At 33.8% G+C, this 24,920-nt stretch overlaps 1 protein-coding gene and 1 long non-coding RNA gene across 5 annotated transcripts in view; one reads left to right on the forward strand and one right to left on the reverse strand.

The window, feature by feature from the left end:
• The window catches only part of KCNH7 (potassium voltage-gated channel subfamily H member 7), a 477,505-nt gene that overhangs the window by 417,894 nt on the left and 34,691 nt on the right, over positions 1-24,920 (forward strand). For 2 of the 3 annotated variants that reach the window (XM_003921927.4, XM_074399587.1), the window contains 2 exons: positions 19,106-19,358; positions 22,409-22,614. In XM_003921927.4, coding sequence (XP_003921976.1) covers positions 19,106-19,358; positions 22,409-22,614 — 459 coding nt within the window. The remainder of the gene's footprint in view (positions 1-19,105; positions 19,359-22,408; positions 22,615-24,920) is intronic. The other variant, XM_074399586.1, reaches the window with a different exon arrangement.
• Positions 6,124-24,821, reverse strand: LOC141584597 (uncharacterized). 2 transcript variants are annotated; one of them, XR_012517736.1, is made up of 4 exons: positions 24,711-24,821; positions 24,334-24,397; positions 21,853-21,959; positions 6,124-6,535 (listed from the first exon to the last, which is right to left on the reverse strand). It is a non-coding gene; the product is annotated as an uncharacterized LOC141584597 (long non-coding RNA). The 2 variants fall into 2 exon arrangements; XR_012517735.1 differs by lacking the exon at positions 6,124-6,535 and adding an exon at positions 19,251-20,289.

A 24,920-nucleotide genomic window follows, 5' to 3' on the forward strand; every position in this document is an offset into this window, starting at 1 on the left:
ATTTACTCCTTACCTAAAAATAGCACCTCCACCCCCACCAAATAATGGCCAAATAATAGAAAAAAATGCAGAATAGGAACTCAGAAGACCTAAAAAAAAAAACTCTCGGTCTGCCACTACTCTTGAACAAGTCACTTAACCTCTCTGTAATTTCATTAAACTTGTCATTTTCAAGTATTTTTAAAGCACTAGAACTCAAATATGCTAAATGTGCAAAAACATTATTATGGAAGCTTTTCTGCTTGAGGATGGCAATTCTAACGTATCTGCTGCCCATCCCCCCCACTCGGGTAATCCAGAAACAGTTTTCATTTATTTTAGTAAGAGAAGGGAACAATATCTCTTTTTTCTTTCTTTTTTTTTTTTTTTTTGGCCTGGGATATTAATGGGGGAAACTTTGAGAGACAGACATAGAAAGGAGTAGGAATAAGAGCCTAGGAAGAGTTATAAACTCTCAGCAGAGTGGGTAGGTAAGTTTTTCTTAAAGACAGGAAAGAAAGAAAAGAGAAAGGGTGAAGGTGGTAGCTTGCAGGTTAAAGGGAAACTTGGTATCACTTGCACTGTGTCATTCAGTTTCCTCCGTTAAGCATGGACTAGATGAATTCTGAGAAAGAAGGAGGTGCAAACAGGATAGCTCAAGACAGGGTGAGTTTTTGGAGATTTTAATTGAGTCTGCTTAATAGACTAAAAACAAACTTAGAATCATAGTGAGATTCTGAGTGAGATTCCATTACAAGAGCATGGACTTGTAATGGACCCAATGAACAAAGCCAGTTAAAAGTAGAAAAGAGTATAATAAAGAATGATATATTGTTTAATAGAAATGTATATTGCTTGAGGCTGATATAATTTCTAAGGAACATTTTAATGAAAATTTGATTTTCTTTACCTTCATAACTCTTCTAGTTTCTCTATGATCTGTCAGAGTAGCCTCCAGTACTAATGCAGAGCTTATATCTGCATCTACAATCTAACCCTACTCCATCAAAAACTTTGTTACACTCATTCTCTATACTTATTTGAAAGACTTCATCTGGGCCAGACCTTTATATTTAGATCACAGTATGTTTTGATACACTGTAGCAAATTATAATGGTGAGCTCTTTCAGTTATGTTCAATTAGCAACTCAGATGAAAACAATCCTTGTGACAGTATACCCCATTAGAAATGTAAAAGCAAAATTTGCAAAGTAGCATGGCTTGCCTTCACCATATTGCTTTCATCTCCCTTACTTTTTCTAATGATTTTTTATCTGCTGAAGTTGAGAAATCCATGACCTAGACTGATATGTGTATCATACAGCTATAATAAAATTTTCAAAATGTGATGCCCTCATACCCAGCTAATCCTCCATACATTTAAAGGGGGCATAAAGATTGGCAGGAAAAAAAACTACATTTAAATGATAATAATCCACAGGACTGGTATCACCTTTTTTGGTTTTTCTATAAATAAATACCTAGTTACCATTTAGGAGTTGAATTAAAATAATAGTTTTGCACAATGCACTTGAAAAGATGTTTTCATCTGCAGATAGATTAGTTAACCGGAGTTATCTGGCTCTGGAGATACTGGTAAGGTACCAAAATTTCACAGTGGCAAGAAGTCTACTACTATGAACACAAAAATTTATCACTCACGATCACCTACTGCAGCCAGCCCCTGAGTAGCAGGTGCTTTTATAAGGGCAAAGTTCACTTGCCCTTCCTACTTTACACCAAAGCTATTTACCCTAAATTTCTTCAAAATATCACAGAGAACAAGAAAACATCATCTGGAACACCCTGACATGAACAATTTCAAGTTTAAGACAGGCATCTAATGTTTTCAGGTCACAAATGGTACGTGTTCATCTTTCACAAGTGATGATGGCTACTTCATCCTGGTCTCCAACCATCATCAAAGAGGACTTATTTACAGTTGGAATTATGCTGCTTCTAAGCAAAGTGAGGTCTTCAGTGGTAGGATCTGACCTTGAGCCCATCCTAAGCCAAGAAAAATAATGACAGGATGCCCTAGCGCTTTCCATATTATAAAAGTCTACAGAAACATTACACCTACTTTGGTGCTTCAGTTTCTCCATTTATTAATAATGTTACTCCTACAGTAGTTGGAAGGTGGAAGTGATGTCTCAAATTGTTTTTTAACTCCTAAAATAATGTTCCTATTTGAATAGAACTGTAGAATTAAATTTCTTATGCTGAATGATATGATGTGTTTCAAAAAACTTTGCAGTGGTAGAAGCACAGGAATAATTCAAAGTTAAGTTTCAGATTGCTTGATAATCAACACAGGTTAAACCATTAATATAAAATAGAGATTATCAAAGTTCAGTTATAAAATACTCTTTGGAAATATGATTTTAAATCTCTTTTCATTCAAATATGGGAATAACTCAGCATTTCTTAAACCTAATAGAATCAAACCATCCAAAATCTTTTTCCAAAATAAAACTTCTATATTTTCTTCAGTAGAAGACATAGCCAGTGGACTAGGATTGATATAAATGGATATGAAAATGGTCCACCCAATATGTCATATTTCATAATCACTGTTTTCTAAAGGTAAAACTTGCAGATGTAGTTCATCTTAACCCAAATTATCATATAGCCTGAAAGCAGCAATATCTCAAGAAATTTAGATATATTTTAATTGTTTTTCTCAGCTTAGACATATTGCTATCCATGTGGATGAGTGTGGATGGAAAAAATACATAATCATTACATGTTTCATGCCAGATACACCTAAAAAAAGATCTCCCTTACTCTGCATCTTGGGCTCCTCTTAGCCAGGTGAGCCACCCCCAGCAGAACTCTACACTCACCTTAGGGACCATCTGAGATGAGCCTTCTTTATTGGGTTGGGCTGGGGAGCATCACCTCTGATGATGCATTTTTAACACTACATAGCTATGCTGAATCATTTCCATATATACTGTCATTCATTATGCCCTCTCTTCTGTTAATCTTCTTAGATCAGTATGCTGTGCAACCCACACAAAGCTAAAACACGTCTGTAGTTAGGAAACCCTATCATAGTGGAAAAATAAGCCAAAGACTTACTCTCCACAAAGGCAAAATTATTTTATTTGTATCATAGAGGTGAATCTCAAGCCATTATCTGATTCTTTGCTGTGAATTGCAAGGTGTGGATGCTAGGAAAATGTGTTTTCCGAGATAGAAAGCCTAACTTAAATTTGTCTATGAGCTATTCTTCTTTCTTTCTTTCTTTCTTTTTTTTTTTTTTTTTTTTTGAGATAGAGTCTCACTCTGTCACCCAGGCTGGAGTGCAGTGGCATGATCTTGGCTCACTGCACACTCCACCTCCTGGGTGCAACAATTCTCCTGCCTCAGCCTCCCTAGTAGCTGTTACTACAGGTGAGTGCCACCACACATGGCTAATTTTTGTGTCTTTAGTAAAGATGAGGTTTCCTCATATTGGCCAGGCTGGTCTTGAACTCCTGAGAATCTGCCTGTCTCAGCCTCTCAAAGTGCTGGGATTACAGGGGTGAGCCACTGACTCCAGCCTATGAGCCATTCTTAACATTTAATGTCAGACAACACCACACTGTAGTCAGAATATTATAAAAAAGCAATTCCCTTTGACTAGATATCTAAAGAACAAAAATGAGTATAATGCCAGAAAAACAGTGGTGCAAAGTTTTACCAGCTGGACTTCTAGACGATAAACAAAAATATATAGACAGATCTAGAGTAATCAGAGACAGAGACATTCTTAGAGTAAAAGCAGAGTGGAGTCATGTAGACAGTGGGCAGAATGAAAAAAAGGACTATGGTTACATAACATTTGTATCCCATGCTTTCTAAATATGAGAATAACATTAAATAGAAGTTTAAATCTGCACCTTCCTTTACTCCTTTTCCTTTCATTCTCACCCATCTTAGTATACAGGATTGAGATTTATACTTTTTTTAAAAAAATGTGTTATTAAACATTAATAATTGGTTCCCATAAGTTTATGGCTTTTATATTGACAACTCTTAAAGAGAAAAAATGTCTTAACCAATCACTGAAGCCAAGTTAAAGAAAACACTAAGAAGAACTAACTTTTTTTCAAATTATTGAATCATTGTAAATTATCAAACAGTACATAAAAATTTGTTTTAAAGTGATTAAAAAGTACCTTCTATCTTTTCAGTTAGAGACAACACCATGATTTAACATCACCTTGCAACTATACTTGGGGTATATCATATATGTACATTTTTCTCGCTTATAGACTTATAAGAATTTGTTTTTAAATTGGGAAACATCATCTCTGATGGTATAAATTTCATAGATATGTCAATATAAAGAAAGAAACTGAAGCAAAATTCATATAGAGGATTTATTTGGACCAAGGTTGAGGATTTACAACCTAAGAAACACTGGGAAATGCTCCAGAGAACAAAGGAGAGGCTCAAAGGCTTTTTTGGTTTTGCTTCTGTGTTGTTATTGTTGTTGTTATTGTTTGTTTGTTTGTTTGTTTGTTTGTTTTTAAAAAAGGACAGATCAGGAGGGGGGCAATTAGAAAGTTGTCAGGAATTCTCATTGTTTTACCAAAATAGCTTGGTTAGTGATTGGCTATACATGGTTAAATTATAGGGCATGATTTATAGTATCCAGCATATAGTGTTGTTAGGTCCATTTCTAGCGATTTGTGGTACTACTCTCAGTCTAGGGTCCATACAGCTGGTGAATTATTTAGCTTAAGGTGGAAAGTGAGACATAACTGCTCTCACATGTCATTGCCTCTATAGGCCTCATAATTTAAAGGGGCTTGCATTCCTTAGATTAAAAAGTTATTTGCCTCCTCATATTTTATTTACATAAATAAAACTGTAATATCTCTACCTTTTTATGAGAAGGACTTTTTAAATGTAACATCTTTAAGATTTTTTTGTACTTCAATTTATTTATCCATTCCTACTCTCTCCCCACATTGCCACTTTACTCATTTCATTATCTATTACATACATGTGTAAACTTCCATGGTAATATAATTATACTTATATTTGCATGTATACACATATATACATATTTGCATATATATATAATTGCATACTTTAATCTATTAAAAACATTTAATTAAGTGCAGTCCATGTTTCTCACTTAATATCTTGTGAAAATACCCCAAGTTGGCTGATACAACTAATTCATTCCTCTTAATGGCACATACATTCCACAGTAGTTTATTTTATATACTATAACTATATAATACTTAATATATTATGTAACTATATACTACATTTATATTAATGGTGTCTTCTCTTATACTAATGTCTTCATTTCTGGGCATTCATTTGATTTCTAATTTCATGCCACTTCAAACAATACTGCAATAAACCCACTTACATATACTTCCCTTACTAACACTTTTATTTTTATGGGTAGATTCTCAAATAAGGGATTTTTGAGTTCAAGATTATATGTAATTTTAATTTTAATAGCTATGGTAACATTACATTCCAAAAATGCTTAACAATATATATTTCTATCAATAATGTTGGTTCTTTTCCCCCTTCCCTTTACTAGTACTGGGTGTCATGGTTCTTTTTAATTGTTGCCAGTTTAATGAATATGTGAAAGTTTATTTTTACTCTAATGGCAGTTCCTGAGCTACTATTGATTTTAAGCACCTTTTTCGTTCACTCATACACACACACACACACACACACACACACACATACACACATTATTTGGCTTTTTTTATTCTATGAATTGTCCATTCATAGCATTTTTAAATATTTCCAATTATCTTTTTTTGTGTTATTTAATAAGAACTCTTTGTAGATATTAATGCTTTTTATATCGTAATTTGATTCTAATGTCTTTTCAATATGTTAGTTTGTTTAAGTACTATTTTGGATACAAAAGTTTTGCTTTTTTTAAAAATATTGTCTAATTGGTTAACTTTTATTGTATAGCTTATAGATCCTTTCCTGTTTTAAAAAGACCCTACTAAACCTTTGGATTATATGAGTAATTTCCTAAATTTTTAAATAAGATTTGATATATGATTAGAAAGAAAACTTCACAATCTGTTTGAAATCCATTTTTGTAAATGATTTTCTTCACATGAATAGAAAATAATTGTGGTAGAATTTATTAAATAAGCCATTATTTATTTATTTAATTAAAATACCACCCGTGTCACACATTACATCATTGGGTATAATTGGGATACATATCTAGACTCTAAAAGCTGCTCTATTTTTCCACTCAGTGTAGTATAAGAATGGTTTGGCTTACTTGGGCACAATGGCTCATGCCTGTAATCCCAACACTTTGGGAGGCCAAGGCGGGTGGATCACATCGGGTCTGGCAGGAGTTTGAGACCAGCCTGGCCAACATGGTGAAACCCCATCTCTAGTAAAAATACAAAAATTAGCTGGATGTGGTAGTGGGCACCTATAATCCCAGCTACTTGGGAGGCTGAGGCAGGAGAATCACTTGAACCCAGGAGGCGGAGGTTGCAGTGAGTTGAAATTATGCCGTTGCATTCCAGCCTGGGTAACAAGAGCAAGACTCTGTCTAGAAAAAGAAAAAGAAAAAAAGGAATAATTTGTGTTTAGCAGCTTTATGTCATATTTTAACATCTGATAAAGTAGGCCGACACTTAATCATCTTATTTTGCTTATTTCCTATTTGAGAGCATTTATTCTTCAAAAAAAATGACTGTTTTAATTCAGTTACAACTTACTCCATGTTGGACTCTTGAGATAACCTAAAGATCAGATTATTAAATCTGGCTCCCAAGAATGAGAAATCATAACCACTGTCAAGATTTACTAATAATTTCAAGGATTAACAAATTATGAGCATAGGCACGGAGATCTTTCTCGCCATATTAGTTATGAGTACTGGCTCAGATTTAACCTAGGAGGACTCTAAATGATATATGTGATTATTCAACACTTAAAAAGGATCTCTTTTGGTCATTAAAGATTTACATTTTATATTCTGGACATTATGCAGCTTATATGACATTTTCCAGAAAGTCATGTTTTATTAAGTCTATTGATAAAAGATTGGCCTGCTATAGGTGATTATTTAGAAATATCCTGCTAAAAATACTCCACAAATGGGACTATTCCACTAACAAATACCCTTAGTATATTTGCCAGGAGCAGGTCACTAATGTTTGTCAGAAGCTGGCCATTTTTCTTCCTTGTTATTTCTTGGGAAGTATAGAAAATGGATTGTAGGTCTACTCTAACCCTTATTTAAATATAACTTTGGTATTTAAATATTAAGTTCTCATCCATCCTGTACATTCAAATCATATGAAATATTTTATAATAGTTAAATCAAAATTGCTTATAGTAGTCTGTGCCAGTATTTTTATTAATCTATTATAATACATACACAAGATTAAGAACCACTGGTTTGTATCTTAAAAAACAAAATCTTTTTCAATAAGATTTTATAATTTTCTTCCTAGAAATTTCATCTTTTTTGTTAAATTTTTTATTGATTTTTATATAGCATACTGAGTTGAATAAAATATATTACACATTTCCATTTTTACCTACTTATAGATAATAAAAAATATAACTATCTTCTATCCAGCCACTTCAACAAATTTTGTTAGAATTTTTTTGTTTGTTTTCATTTGTTTTCTCTATAACCAAGTTTTGGGTCAATTTGTTTTCTTTAACAAATTCTAAAGGACTTTTTCTTCAGTTGGTTTGGTTCAATTTGACTTCATTCTGATAATACTTCTTCTTTATTTTGGTTTAATTTAGTTTGTTCTGGTTTGTTTGAATGGTGGGAGGTCCTCTTGAGGATTTAATCTTGGATGTTCTAAGTATACAATCATATCAGCAGCAAAAAGATAAATTCACTTTCTTTTTTTAATAACAATCATTTATTGAGGTATTTTTGGTTCACTAGAATCTCCAAAATACTTTTGAAAAGTTGATTTTCATTTTAAAAATGTAATTAAAAAATAAAATTATTATTCTAAGCAAAATATTAATCATTGATTTAATTAAAGAAGCATTAAAACAAATACTGCTTAAATATCCTTGTACTCAGGAAATGAATCCTACTGGATCATAGATTTTTTTAAATATATATTTTAAAACTTGTTTCTTTCTTCCACTTTTATTTTAGGTTTGGGGGTACCTATGCAGGTTTGTTACATAGGTAAATTATCACTGAGGCCTGATGTACAAATGATCCCAAGGTAGTAAGCATAATGCCTGGCGATACGCATTCTTACCACTACTCCCTTCCATCCTCCCTCCTCAAGCAGTCTCCAGTGTCTATTGTTCCCGTCTTTATGTCCATGTGTATTCAATGTCTAGCTGCCACTTGTAAGTGAGAACATGTAGTATTTGGTTTCTTGTTCCTGTGTTTGTTTAGAATAATGGCTTCCAGCTGCATCCATGTTGCTGCAAAGGACATAATTTCATTCTCTTCACAGTTGCATAGTATTCCATCGCATATATGTACCATATTTTCTTTATCCAATCCACCATTGATAGGCATCTTTATTGGTTTCATGTCTTGCTATGAATCGTTCTGCAATAAACATACAAGTGCATGTCTTTTTGATAGAATAATTTAATTCCCTTTGGGTATCTGCCAATAGTGGAATTTCTAGGTTGAATGGAATAGCTCTTTTTTAAGTTCTTTGAGAAATCTCCACATCGCTTTCTATAGTGACTTAACTAATTTACATTTCCCACCAGCAGTGTACGAGGGTTCCCTTTTCTCCACAACCTCACCAATATCTATTGTATTCGGGATATTGAACCTTTATCAGAGGCACAGTGTGCAAATATTTTCTCCCATTCTGTAGGTTGTCTGTTTATTCTGTTGATAGTTTCTTTCGCTGTTCAGTATCTCTTTCATTTAGATAGCTTCCACTTGTCAATTTTGTTATAGTTGCAATTGCTTTTGGGAATTTAGTCATTAATTTTTTGCCAAGATTGAAAAGGCCATATAATGTTATGGCCTGGAGTGGCATTTCATAGGCTTTCTTTGGGGGTTTTGTATTGGTTTTAGGTCTTATATTTAAATCTTTAATCCATCTTGAGTTAATTTTTGTCGGTGGAGAGACGTAAGGTTCCAGTTTCTATCTTCTGTATGTGGCTAGCCAGTTATTCCAGCATCATTTATTGTATAAGGAATAATTTCCTCATTGTTTGTTATTGTCAGCTTTGTTGAAGATCAGGTGGCTGTAGGTGTGTGGATTTATTTCTGGTTTTTCTATCCTATTCCATTCATCTGTGTTTATTTTTGTACCAGTATCATGCTGTTTTGGTTACTGCAGACTTATAGTAGAGTTTGAAGTTGGGTAGTGTGATGCCTCCAGCTTTTTTCTTTTTGCCTAGAATTCCTTTGGCAATTTAGGCACACTTTTGGTTTCATACATTTTTAGAATAATTTTTCTAGTTCTATGAAAAATGACTTTGGTATTTTGACAGGAATGGCATTGAATCTGTACGTCTCTTTGGGCCATATAGTCATTTTAATAATATTTATGCTTCCTATCCATGAACATGAAATGTTTTTCCATTTTTTATGTTGTCTTTCATTTCTTACAGCATTATTTTGTAATTCTCACTGTAGATAACTTTCACCTCCTTGGTCTTCTATATTCCTACATAGTTTATTCTTTATGTGGCTATAGCAAATGAGATTGCATTCTTAACTTGGCTCTGAAATTGGGTGTTATTGGTGTATAGAAATGCTATGGATTTTTGTACATTGACTGAAAATGTACATATCCCGAAAGTTTACTGTGTTTGTTTATCAAATCTAGAAGTCTTCTGGTGGAGTGTATAGGGTTTTCTAGATACAGAATCATATCATCTGCAAAGATAGAGTTTGACTTCTTATTTGGATGCCTTTTATTTATCTTTCTTATCTAATTCCTCTGGGTAGGACTTCTGGTTATAGATTTTTTTGATACATTGTTGATACTATTGGTTAGTCAATTGTTTAGTATTTCACATCTATTATATAATGAGGTTCATTAGTGGTCATATGCTCTTCAAGTGTTAGAAAGAAATCAGTTGTAAAATCATCTGGTTGTTTTATTAGTGGGTCTTTAATCACCTCTCCCACTCTACTTGGTAATTATTTGTTCTAGTTCTTCCTTAGTCAATATAATAATTTTAATTTTATCAAGAATTTATGAATGTTATCTAGGCTTCCACAGTTGTACAATTGCACATAGGCTTCTCTTATAAGATATTTAATATTTTCTGTTTAAAATTTAATATTTTCAGCCCATATATCTGCTTTCTTGTTCCTGAACTTGCATATTTTTCTCTCTCTCTTTTCCCTTCAGCAGACCTTTGAAAGATTTATATATTTTATTTGAGTGTGTTCAAGGACTTAGCCCTTAGAGGTATTTAAGCTATCTTGCTACTATTCTTTTCGTTTTCAGTATTTGCCTCCATTAATTCCCTCTTTCTTATTTTTGTGATAACTTTATTATTGTTAACATTTGTATTAAACTATTTTGATGTTTGAGTATTTTTCCTAAGGAAAGCATTGAGTATACCTAGCTTCTGTAGTTCTACAACTGTTAATATGAAACGTTCTCATTTTTATTGTTTTCTAAATTATGTCCTCTTTTATCAAAAAGTTACAATTAAGTATTTTTCTTAATTTCTGAGTATTCCTTTTTTATGGTTACTTTTTAATTGTTTTTTTCTTATTTCTTGGATTATAATCAGAGTTTAGTGACTATAAAATTTCTACTTTTCAGACATGTAAGACCTCACACTTAATCCAACAATCCGGTTGAATTTTTCTTAATGACCCACTTTTAGAAAAGATTTTTGAAGCATTTGCTTTTATTTTCATAGTTGGGATGGGCAAGGGGAGACACTGCTTTCCTTCTTTACACGAAATTTTATTTTTTTGTATTATATGACTGAATTATATAATTCCACTAACAAGCTCAGCTGGCACGCATAGGTTTGGAACACACACAGCTGTTTCATGACTTGAGTGGTAGAAACAGAAATGTACATAGATACATTGGTATTTGGAACATTCAGGGTCCCAGGTAACAGTCAATACATTTTATAGGAGGAGAATTTGTTAGCTAAAGGAAGGGAACTTTTGCTATTTTGAAAGCTTCCAATATTTTGCAAAAAGTTGGATAATTAATAATACAGTCATCCACCTTTCCCTCAAAAAAATTACAGTGTTGTCCAGTCTTAAAATTCCAGAGGAACAATTAAACAACAGGTAAAAAATGAAAAGGGCATCTGAGCTTAATTTTTATCCTTCATTAATTTTCTACAAAACCAAAAATTGAGATGAATGGGAAACATTTTATGTCTCACTATACTGGCAGCAACTTCAGAAATCCAATTTGATGGACAGCAATGGCAAGTCAAAATGGTTGAAGGAGCCCTGGAGTCTCTTTTACAAATAAAATTCCTACTGCATTGCCTCTGCTTTCACATTTGAAAACTGGGGTGATCGCCAATGTATATTCCTCACATAATGTTGACAACTCAATTAAAAAAATTCAACGCTAAAATACGATACATGATAAATGTTTCTAAAACCATAAAACTTGATTCAAGTTCAAGATAGTATTTTAAGTACATGTTGGTTTTTAAATTATTCTTATCACCTGGTAGACTGTACCTCCTTTTTCCTTACTTTGTAGGCAAGCTAAGGTCATCTACAATCAATCCATTTGGGAAGAACTATTTGCAGGGCATTCAACAGAATCCACTATGGTTATACTCTGTTCATCCCTTCCCCCACTACCTCTCTCAAATAATTGAGGAGGGGCAAGGAGGAGAGGTCCTTAAAATGCTCCTCAGGATACAGATCCCTTCTGTTGCCCTTGGAAACCTTAATGGGTTCCAACTTTTCCCCTGAGACCTCATTTTAGAAATCCGGAGGCACCCTTTTTTAAGTCAGCCTTCTGCGGAATTAACAGAAGGACTTCAGAGCTTGGGTAACAAGGACATGTGTATGAAAGCAATAAATCCCCTCTGCCCACTCATCATCACCCACACTCCTACCCATCCTTGGCCCTGACTCAATTTAGATCAGGATAAAGTGTAACTTTCCTTCCAAAAGCAATGGAACATCTCATAGTTATATTGTTAACTGGAGTTGCAGGAGAAGGAAGGAGAAGCAGCAAAGATAATTCTGTTTCATTTTTCAAGGACTCTTTACCTTTACCAAAAAAAACTGATTTGGGATTTACAATTGTCATCTCTGTCCATGTATGACAGGTTTTTATTCTGTCCTTATTTTTTTTCCCTGAGAGATATAAATCATATGCTAAATATTGAAAAGTTACATTAAGAAAATTAACTTACGCTCTCAACACTTACAAATATTCCCACACTTCTGCATTCCATAATGCTCTGCCTTGACAAAATTCTGGCCTTATGCAAGCACTTTATAAAATAAAATTGTTCCTTATTTTCTCATCAGCCACATGAAAGTAAAATAAGAAATTCGATGATGAAACACTTTGGGCTTCAAACTAGGCAATACGTATTTGTAAGATTAAAACAACTGTTAAGAGTCCACTTATCATGTTCAGTGGTTAAAATGGAGTATTAGACATGTAGTTGCCAAAGAAACAAGAAATATGTGTTTCCTGTTTCTTAATGGCTAACCCATAGAAATAAAATGATCTTAAATGACCTGGAAATTACAGAATTCATTAAGTTGAGACATTAGCTTCTACAAACAACAAAAAGCATGGCTTAGTATCTTACAAGTGTTAAAGATTTTTAAGAAGCTGAGTGCCCACATTGAAAACAATGATTTTATCAGAATCAGGAGAGTCTATAAAATATTAAAGCTGTACACTAGGAAAGATTTAAGGTTTTAATATATTACTTATCTATTTGATAATCATGCTTGAGGTTTAGTGTTTCATAGGGAGTGTTAATTTGTGTTTTAATTAATCATAATTTGTCAAGGTTTAAGTATATTTAATGACCCAGAGAATTTCCCTAGAAAATTTCCTAATGTCGGTTATCACAGCTGCCAAAGTCATCCATATGATTAATGTACTATTTAGAGGAGTCATTTGCCACATTGACATTTCCTAAATGTGTCTTATTCAGCCTGCCTTTGGTAATTCCCCCTCTGCAAATATGCTAAGTGAAATAAATAAAAAAACCATTCATTACAATATAGATAAACCTTCTTGGACTATCTGGATATAGGGTATCTATTAGAGAATACATTTTCATTCTTTTCAGAAAGCAAATACAGGAATTTACAATCCTATGGAAGGAGTCTGGAGAGACTCTTTTTGGTATTAAAAAAAGAAAAGAACCGACTCAGTTATTGACACTCATCCAAACAGAATCAAGAAAATGTAACCACCGTAAGAGAGAGTGTTTCGGAACTTGGGCTTAGAAACAGCAAATATGGAATCTTGTATTTTTGCTTTGAGGAAAGAGTAATAGTTTATTGTCAATATATTGTGAATATTTAAATCCATTTTAGATATCTTTACCAGCAGCCAGGTAAAATTTGATCAAGAAGATTAATATCTATCTTTTCTCCTTGAAAGGTGACGGAATAGTGACATATAATAGGCAAAACAACTTTATTTATTAGGATATTTCTCTCTTCTGACTCCACTGATTGATGCATAGGACACATTTCTTTAATTAAAATCTGCCGCAGTCCTGAGCTAAACTTCTTTTCCATTTGCACCCCAACACATAAAATAGATACTAAAATTATTTTATATATTATGTTTAAATCTAAAGAATTACTTATTAAAAGTTAATAAGACATGCCACTTTGATGAGAACGTGCATCAGATCAGAAGTTCAGGCTTATATTAAATTCGGCATACATTCATTTTTGCATTCATTACTCAGTAGAAGAAAATTTGATTTTACATACCATCTAATTACAAATATTATCAATATTATAATTGTATGCCATTAAATGTGTATCAGCATATGTTCATTTTAGAGAAGTTTTATATAAATTTGAATACTTCTGAATTACTGTCTAGTCATGTTTGTTAGATGTTTAGTATGAAATAACACTTTCATTTTTGCTCTCTGTTTTGTGTGATTCCTTTTGAGTTTTGCTATGATTTAATAATGCTATTTTGTTTTGTTGCTGTCGGGTTATTTGTGTTTGAATGTTTTTAAATTGGGGGTCCTCAAGTACTAAACTATAGGGTTGATTTAACAATCACAGAAAGCATTTCATACTCACTTAAAAGAACAAATTCTCATTTGTAAGTCATGATGTGATTTTGAAAGTCTCAAAGAGTTGTATTCACATAAATTCAAGTAAAGAGGAGTTAACACATTTATAAAATCTTCAAGTAATGTTATATTATAATAAAGATAAAGGATGTGTAGCAGCCTTGAAAAAATTTTCTGTAACTTGAAATTTTTAAAATCTGCCCCAGTATAAGCCAGTATTTTAAAAACGACATTAGAGCTTTTTATTTGCCTTAAATTAATTCTTATCTTGAGAATTTCTTCGAACAACCATTTAGTATTATAAATGTATAGTCTAAATGTCCAAATTTGACAGGAAAGTAGAGTGTGGGAAATTCAGGTTATCCCTGTAATATTTTGTTTTAATTTGGGCATTTAGAGAAAGGCTTGAAGTCGAGATATATTTTCAGACATGTTTAATTCATTGTTATGCTCCCATGCTTAGCATATGCTTGTCATATAGCAGTGTATTCAGCCATTCTTGCATTGCTATAAAGAAATACCTGAGACTGGGTAGCTTATAAAGAAACGTTTAATTGGCTTATGGTTCTGCAGGCTATACAAGTATAGTGCTAGCATCTGGTCAGCTCCCACAGAGGCCTCAGGAAATTACAGTCATGGCAGAAGATGAAAAGGGAGCAGGTATGTCACATGGCAGGAGCAGGAGCAAGAAAGAGAGTGGAGGGACGTGCTGCACACTTTTAAACAACTAGATCTCATGAGAGTTCACTCATTGTCGTGAAGACTGTACCAAACCGTGAGGAATCCATCCCCATGCCCAAACACCACCCAGCAGGCTTCAACGTGAGATGAGTGGACCAAATATCCAAACCATATCAAGCAGATACTTAATAAATATTTGCTAAAAGAATGATAACTTCTATTTCAAGCTGCAGGCCATGAAACCGATTCTGGGTGGCGTTTCTTGGTCTTTAAAATTAGATTGCCTCAGTAAAACCATGGCTGCAGATGCACAGTGGAAGGTGACACATGTACCTTCAAAGCTTTAAGGCTGGATAGTCAAGAAAGCTGTGAACAATATAGTGGAAATAGATATAATAATCACCAAATCAGCATGCATCCTGGTTTGTACTTGTGCCTTTGACATAGGAACTCTTTGTAGCCAGATCTGCTAGGCCTGGTAAAATGCCAGTATCTGAATCATAAACAAGGAACTTCTACGTCAGAGTTTAGCAAGTGAACCAACCCTGAAAACAAACAAGTACAGTGAATAGGAGGCCAAAGAGGTAATACAGCTGTGGCCAATGAAAAGGGGTTCCCTGGATAAATATCTTCTTAAGTCTGCTGCCTATTTCAGACTTTTTTCAGTGTACTTCTCCCTTTATTCCACTGCAGCTCCCATTCTTAACTGTTCCTCTTAAAGTCCCTTTACTTAGAACCCAAATTCTAGAGCTGCTAACTTATTTAGGCCATTAAAACTATAGAACTAATAAGACATCCAACAATTGACTCTTAATTTTATTGAGTTTTACTTCAGTGATCTATGTGACTGACTTAAGAAAGTTAAGAAAATCTGTTAAGGGCTAACACCATATAAGAAGTCCATAACCTAGACAAGTTCACACCAACATCTGTGTATCTTCTCCATTAACAACAGGAGCTCTATGGATCCTCCAGCTTGATGTTATCCTTTCCAATGGGTGTCACTTCCAACAGAATGAATGTTGGAGGCTGAGGACATTTAATAAGAAAAAACTTTCTGAAGCATGCTTAAAGCTCTGTGGGTGATTCTAAACCTATTGGAATTCCAAGAACATATCTGCAAATTGATTTTAGTAACTGTCTAATTTCAGAAGGGATTTAGGGCAACTCACAGTGACAACCTAAGTGCAAGTATTGCAAGACATATAACAAGCCAGAAATGAAACAAGAGTTATAGCCAGATGCAAGGAAAAATAATTCTTAAACTGGTGATGCAATGATAAGCAAAACATTTAAACTCTGCTCAGGCAATAGAACACAAAACTTAGTGGAGAATATCCTATTAGGCAGACCAAAGAGAAAACACAAGAGATTTTTGCGTGTCTATTCCTAATTACAAAGAACATACTAATTTTTAGGAACAATAAATTCGTGACCAAAAAACAGAGGAAGCCCACAGTAAATTGTTTATTAAAAATCTTTTTGTGCATAGAAGTGTTTATACACATTCTTATTTAAGTTGTGGCCACAACTCTGTGAAATACATGTTATTAATTTAATTTCATCAACAAAATAAACTGATTTTCAGATAAGTTAAGTAATTTAACCAAAGTCACACTAGTAAATGATGAAGCTAGAACTTCTGTTCAAGCCTATCTGATTCCATAGCTCATATAACACATTCAGGGAAATGGAGAATCTCATCTCTATCTCTTTTCTCTCTTCCAACTCAAAGCACGCTTGCATAAACATGTATGAGCGTGTGCACACACACAGCCATACACACACACACACACACACACACACACACACACAATTTTTCTTCTATTCCAAGATTTACTTAAGGATACTTCATGGAAAATGCCAGAAGTAGCAGCTACAGGCTCAGTAGCTCAGTATTCTTACGCTAACTACTATAATCATAGGAATATCTTCCTCATGTGAAATATAAAATGCCTTCATGTACCTTATTACAGGTGAATATTAAGAAACAGATGGATATGTACTTTATTACAGGTGAATCTTAAGGTTCATATACCTTATTACAGGTGAATCATAAGAGACAGATGGATATACCTAATTTGTTAACTTGGTGTAATGCTTTATACATCTTTATCTGCATGAGGTTACTTAGAATTATTCAGAGACCACAGGAGTGGGCATAAGCGGGGAAAAGTAATTCATATGCAGAGGCCAGTATAAACTAGGTTATTTTTATACTACACCCCAAAACTGGAGTTAACTAAATTTGGCCACAACATTCTAAAATGCTGGCCCCCAAGCAAAGTGGGCAGCATTTTAGAATGCTGTGTCCATATGTATTCAACTCCAGTGGGCCATCACTTGCCAAATAGTCCAAAAAAGTGGTTTAGATGGTAGAAACAATCAGAGACCCAGGCAATTGGTTCCATGTGAAAAGCTGAGTTGATATAAGATTCCAACAGAGAGGAGGAAGGGCCTCCAGCAACCAAAGGCAGAAACAGGAAACGACTAGGCAAATTATCATGTGGGAGAGGTCTTCTATCAAGCAAGGAACCTGGAAGGAGTCCAGTCACATAGACCAAGCCGAACGGTTACAGTTAAGGGCAGAGATTACAGATGAGTGCCCAGAAACTCTTATCAAGGGGAGGCATATTTCTTTTTGGCCTGATCCAGGAAATACAGACTCTTCAGGATGAAAACCTGATTTCCTATAGCATCACCAAGCTGGATGAGCTGTGTCTAATAATTGGCACACTATTTATGAGTAATTTATTGAAATTTGGTTAAATTCAATGTTGCAAAGATTCTGATTCTATGGTAGAGAAACGCAGATTGGTGAAGTGGCTTGTACAAGAGTCAACCTGTGGCAAATCCATGACTAGAATTCAGGTTTATGAATTTTCATCTAAAATACTCCCTATCCATTTCTGTGAGTGTTCCATACAGTGAAGAAAACAAGAGCACAATATCATGACTATCATGCTTCAGGTATATTATTGATCCTCTTTATAATATACCAGTTTGACTACTTGCATCAAAGTGATGCTATACATAGTAGGATCCTTGTGCTTGCTTGAATATTTAAAAATAGTAATAATTGTATGTTTTTTCTCATATGATTTAACTTGAAGTTCCTCTGTGAGCCAAATACATTGGAATTGCCTTACAAACAATTCGTGATTACATTTAGCTCTATTTTAGCTATATATTACATACCAAGGTTGATCCAAACAGATAGGAAATCTCCAAATTGCATAATTGCACTATAAATTGCACTATACAATGTCCCATTCCTCTACATCAAAGCATATTTAAATAATTCTGCTTGTACTGTTAGGAGAACATCAACATAAACATTAAAATCTACATACAACACTCAAAATAGCAGGACACAGAGAAGCAAAAGTTGAATGTCTTTGAACCATTGTATACTGAGAATTGTGTGAAAATGACAAATAATTTTATTCAGTTCAGATTGAGTAGCAGTTGTCACAAGCTATTGTTTAATCTGTTCGACAAGTTTTAAATTAGCCCCTGAATAGGCTGTCAAAACAGTAGCACTTTAGAAGCTTACGTATGCTCTGCGAATTCTGGTGCAATTTCAACTTCAGAATATTGGACTACACTTTTAAAGTGTTTTTGCTGTTCTCCTTGCCTTTCTCTATTTTCAGTACTTATCAAAATATTTAGTATTCATAATGAGTATATGAAACATAAATATTCCAAATACTGTAAACTAATAGCACACTCTGGTATATGACATTTACAAATACCATGACTATTTCAGGATCAACATTTTTACTAATTATAACTAAGACGTATACCAGAAACGGCAACCTAAATTGACTTCAGATTCTTTTAAAAGGTTGATTGTCTTTCTAGTTGTACCACCTTTCATTAGTTATGTCTTATTAATTGTCACATTGCATTATATCTGTGCACAGTATGCCACGTAACATAATGCAGGGAAAGAGAAGCAGTGTGAAAAGTTGTAGGCATTACATTTTAATGAGACAGCATTTGTATTGAGTCTGAATGCCTGCAGTTAATTCAGAGAACAAGTATTTGAGTTAAAAATTTTGACATGTTTAGCAAACCAAGTATTCATTAAGGTAGGCGAGGTAGAAGAGTTGTAGGAACTCCAGCGTGACAATGACTACACCTGCAGTTTTGTGAGCAAGAAATAGACTGTATTTCAGGCGGAGATACCCAGAATGCTGGTAGTATGAAACTCTTTCTTTTCTTTCTTCAGGTCCTAAAGGGTTTCCCAGAATGCTTACAAGCTGACATTTGTCTACATCTCAACCAGACATTGCTGCAAAACTGCAAAGCCTTTCGCGGGGCAAGTAAAGGTTGCCTCAGAGCTTTGGCAATGAAGTTCAAGACCACTCATGCACCTCCAGGAGACACCCTCGTTCACTGTGGGGATGTCCTCACTGCACTTTATTTCTTATCTAGAGGCTCCATTGAAATTCTCAAAGATGACATTGTGGTGGCTATTCTGGGTGAGTGTTTTAGAAGTGCATGGTGACGGATTCAGTTATTAGCTTGTAATGCATAGTTTAAAATGATTAGAAAAAAGACTGATGTATGTATTTATAAGAATGGTTAAAGAGTAGTGGGTAATTTGTAAGCTGTATTTAAAATTCAGTTCAAACCAAATTAACCTTGAAGAAAATATGTTTTCTTAACTGTCTCACTTTTTCTCCGACGTGTAAATGCTTCGATGATACTCTTTAAGTTCTTGGCAGCCACCTAGACATTTGAAGCCAAATTTAGGAAAATAGTAATCATATTCCTTTTTTTATGTTAGAGGATCTTAGCTTCATGCTTGATCCTTCAACATCTTAAAATAAAATATATGTGTTGCAGGAAATACTTGCCAGCGTGTGCCAAAGCCCTGCCATGAACTGGGTTTATGTTTTGATGAATTTAATTTAACCACTGTGCACTTTTGCACTTTTACCTACTGTGTTTGATTAAATGGAATTATACAGTCCATAACTAGGTAGTTAATATAGACCTATGAACATAACAACCAGGGATAGCGGTGATAAAGAGACTAAATTAGTAATAACTTCAACAGGTTTGGGTGAAAAGAAAGCACATGTTTAATCTGCCTCTTTAAAAATAAATTTAGGCCATGTGAACTTGTAGTTCTTCTTTAGAATATTAGGACAGTGGGGAGGAACAAGGAAACAGAAAAATGCAGTCAGTTATTTTCTTCTCTTACCACATAGCTGGTAGGTTTAAGCCTCTCTCTATGATAACGTCTTTCCTTAGTTTCTATAAAAATTTGCATTTTTCCCCTGTGGATTATCCAGTTCCACTTAAATAGTGAGCATGGAATTCAATGATTTTCTGTCACTCAGTTTTTGATGTTCACATTTGATGGTTATCTCCAATAGGACAGGATGTTGTCTGTTTTCCCTGTTGCTATACAGAACCAGAGTACGACATGAAATAGAACTCAAATATATGAATAAAGATACTCAAGTGATTTTCTTATATATTTTGATAATTTTTTATTCTTTTTTTTTTAATTTCCCAAATTGACTAGGGTGTATAATTTGGTTTTCTATCCAATAAGCTGACAAAGAATAAACACATATTCTAAATCATTTCGAGGTCGCACAATCAAGTTAGGTTTTCACTAGATCCTCCTTCCAAAGTTAGATTTGGCCAGGACAGTTTGCCCTGCTGTATTGCCAGGGAAGGAGGATGCTTCATTGCATTTCTGAACTTCAAATCAGCCAGTCCTAGCTTCTATAAGAAGGTAACAAGCTTTCTTGCTTCATCAAGTAGTACTTTTAGAGTGTTGCCAAGCCACATACATGGACTGGCTTGCTCCTGGCTCGTATACAGTCATGTTGATAATTGAAATACAAAGCCCATGCTTAATATAGTTCAGAGCTTTCTTAAAAACAGTAATATATATACTAAGCTACCAAAACTATAAAAAATATCAGGAGATTACCCTTTTCTGTCCCTATTTTCATGTAAGTCAGCCCCTAAAATCCTTATAAATTATGATCATTTATCCTGTTTTTGGAAGGTTGATACATATTTATTTAAACTGTGGTTAATGTATCCTTTCTAATGTCAGTATTTCTTACAAAATTAGGATATGGTGTTCAATTTCTCACGATTGAATTCCCTTGTAAAACAAGAAGATTACAGCATTTTTGATTAATTAGAACCTTATTATTTAAAAGTCTTTGATAGCTTCTACAGTGAAGTATACATGAAGTTGTCTACCAAAAACTAAAATAATATACCCAAGGAGTTTTTTCTAAAAATAAAAAGAAGCTTCAGGATAGATAAAAGAGAGCACTGTTTTACATTGCCGTTGATTATCTTTAAAAGTTATAAAATCAAGTAATATATCAGTATTTATTAAGTATAGATACCACAAGTACAATTTTAAGTACTTTGATGGTCAGAAACAGAAAAATCTAAGTGGCCATGCCATTCAGGGAAATCACTGGAAGGAGATTAAATATACAGTATCAGGTGTGTAAGAACTTTGGCTCTGGAGTCAGGATGCATAGGATTTACTTCTGGCTGCTCTCTCCCTCCCTCCACTTCATTCAACTAAGAAGGTGATGTTAGACTAATTAGTTTATCTCTTTCATGCTTTCTGTATTCATAAAATTGGGATAATTGTGAGTAATTCCTTCATGAAATTATTTTAGGAATAAATTGAAGCAACACACCTAAGCATTTGACACAGTGCCTGGCATCTACTAGTTCTCAATAAATATTTGTTATTGTTGCTGTTGTTCTTATCTTTGTCATAAAGACCTTCAAAAGCAGGTCGTATGTGACTAGGCAGAGGTGATGGGGAAGGCCTGTTAGAAGTTAGACACTGAAAAAATCCTAGATTTTACAGAAGAGCAAGAAGGACAGACTTCCCAAACAAAGGCCATATAACAAAAAGCAGGACTACGTATGTTGAGAAAATATAACCAGATTTATTAAGCAATTGGATATACTTACTAAGTGCAAGTTCAAAGGTGGTATTAGGAAAGAAGGTGTGTTCCAGTTGTTCCACCAATCTGCTATGTGTTAAAACAACTCCACCATAACCCCTTGCTCAGCATCACCTGCAGAGACCATCCCAAGACAGAAAGATTATGAATCTGACTCACTGTGGCCTTTCTAATATTCGTGGATTGACAAAATCAGAGCACACCTACCTGAAAGTATCTTTAAAATACTCTATGGCAAGACCCTGTGCGAGCAAAGTGGGTCATACTGGACTGAAGGTATGTTTGCTACATTCTAGATGCTTAGCCAAATAATCAAAATAAGGAAATAAAAAGACCAGTCACCCTTAGAGACAAATTTCCAGTCAACAAACATGGGCTGGACATTTAGTTGAGGTGCTGAAACTTTGTTGCCCAAGTATCTGTGGGCTGTTGGCTCTTACATTTGAAATCTCTGGATCAGGGATTGATTAATTGTTTAATGACCCCCTTTTACTTTTAGAAGGAAATCATTGAATTTGGATTCCCTTTCTCAGCCTCTTTTTCTTGTCTTTTCCTTTTCTTAGGAAAAAACGATATATTTGGAGAAATGGTTCATCTTTATGCCAAACCTGGAAAGTCTAATGCAGATGTAAGAGCCCTCACATACTGTGACTTGCATAAGATTCAGCGAGAAGACTTGCTAGAGGTTTTGGATATGTATCCTGAGTTTTCTGATCACTTTCTAACAAATCTAGAGTTGACTTTCAACCTAAGGCATGAGAGTGCAAAGGTATATGTTAACTGTTTGCTTATTTTTATATTTCTGACTTTTTATTTTATTCTTGAATTGCACAAATTCTTTTGAAAAATCAAGCAAAATATTGCAGCAAAAGTTTGCCAATTTTGAATATTTGGAATGAAAGGCCAGGTGAATATTCAAATTTATGAACTAAAGCAAAAAAATATAGCCTAATCGCTTTCAAATATGTTGAATAATTTCAAGTAGATCAATTAGGTTCGATCTTGTAGAAACTGTTAGATGACATACCTGAGTTAAAATAGCCTTTGTTTATAGTGTGCCAATTATTTGCTAGAAATGAATGATTTTAAGCTGTTGAAAATTGCTTGAGTTTATCTTATACAGAGGTTAAAATGTTTTCTCAGCTATTATTTATACTATACATTGGTTATCAATGTCTTCACAATAATAATGAAAAAAATCTCATTCAAATTTAGTTTTCTATTTAATATAATTTCCAAATCAGAGAAGTACAAATTAGTCAGGTTTTACAGTATTGTCAGTTTTAATGCTGCAGAATGAAGAATATATGGTCTAACAGAAATAACAGTTTAAATAATTGTAAATGTAAGTTAACCTAGAATAAACTTCGAGTATAGCCCTTATGCTTCTCACAACTTTTTGCTGTGAAAATGTGCCCTTATGAGCTATTACTGTTCTATGGCTATAAAACTTATGCTGTAACCCAAATTTTATTACTAGGTTATTCCTCTTCCATCCTTTTTCCTTCAAAATTTCACAACTCCACTCCAATTCTAAATGCTTTTTAAAATCAGAAATCAAATACTGAGTGTCTGATACTTGCCAGTGTATTTAAATGGTCACTAATATATTCTCTGGGGAAAAAAATCCTAAAGTCAATAGTTAGGTAAAACGGGGTAGATTTAATACTTTCTGTATTTGTAGTCATTTCCAAGTACCATGAGAGGCTTAAAAGAGAAAGAGAAATTTTAAGGACCTCTAGAGACCATTTAATATCCTGATGTGCCAGTTCAAATAATTATTTCTTTTTAAAGCACTGAAAAGGTTTTTTTAATTGAGGTGGAAAAAGTCTAGTCATTAATAGCATATGTTTTTATAATGGTTTTAATTCAGTAATTTGTCACAATCCCAGTTTTATGTCACCAACCTCATTCTGACTTTGCCTTGAAAAATATCTACCTCTCTTAACTTATTTATATAAAAGTTTCATCGTCACTCAAATAAACGGGAGCTTCCATTTTTATTTACAAGGTAGACAATATTAGACAGAATGAACCAGAGAGGGAAGAAGGAGGAGCTGGGAGCAAAACAATAAAGAGTTCAAAGTGTAATGTTTATGGAATTCGACCTTATATTTATTGTTGTGACATTTAACCTTGTGATAATTACCATGTCATTTAAACATCATAGCTAATTTTAACTAGTTTATACATTTTTCTTTAGAGTATGGTAAGTTAAGCAAAGTTCTTTAAATTACTGCAATTGACTTTTGAACAAGATGGGAATTCGGGGCACCAACCCTTGTATAGCTGAAAATCCACATATAACATTTGACTCCACAAAAACTTAAATTACTGATAGCCTACTACGGATTAGAAGCCTTACCAATAATCTAATCAGTCAATTAACACATATTTTGTACATATTTTTATATATTATATTCTTAAAGTAAGCTGTAGAAAAGAAAATGTTATTAAGAAAATCATAAGGACAAGGAAATATATTTACCATTAATTAAGTGGAAGTAGATTATCATAAAGATCATCATCTCATCATCTTCACATTTAATAAGCTGTGGAAGAGGAGGGAGAGGAATGATTGGTCTTGCTGTCTCAGGAATGGCAGAGAAAGAAGAAAATTTATGTATAAGTGGACCCGCACAGTTGAAGCCTGTATTGTTCAAGGGTTAACTGTATTATTCTTATTTTAACTTTACCCAGTCACATAAAACACATTCCAGGTAAATAAATATTTTGTCTTTAAATGTCGACATCATCCATAAACATTTCTCATAAATAACTTCTACACTATAATTTCCTAAGCGAAAGGTGAAAGTACTAAAAATTGTCCTATCAGTGTATTTTATAATTAAGAAACAAGTATACCTGTAATCCCAGCTACGCAGGAGGCTGAGGCAGGAGAATTGCCTGAACCCAGGAGGCGGAGGTTGCGGTGAGCCGAGATCGCGCCATTGCACTCCAGCCTGGGTAACAAGAGCGAAACTCCGTCTCAAAAAAAAAAAAAAAAAAAAAAAACAAGTATTAAGCAAAGTATTGTAGCTGTTTGCCTGCAATCTAATAATAATTCTCAAGGTG

Source organism: Saimiri boliviensis, chromosome 5 (genome assembly GCF_048565385.1).
Source record: "Saimiri boliviensis isolate mSaiBol1 chromosome 5, mSaiBol1.pri, whole genome shotgun sequence".
In the NCBI taxonomy this organism is placed as follows: Eukaryota; Metazoa; Chordata; class Mammalia; order Primates; family Cebidae; genus Saimiri; species Saimiri boliviensis.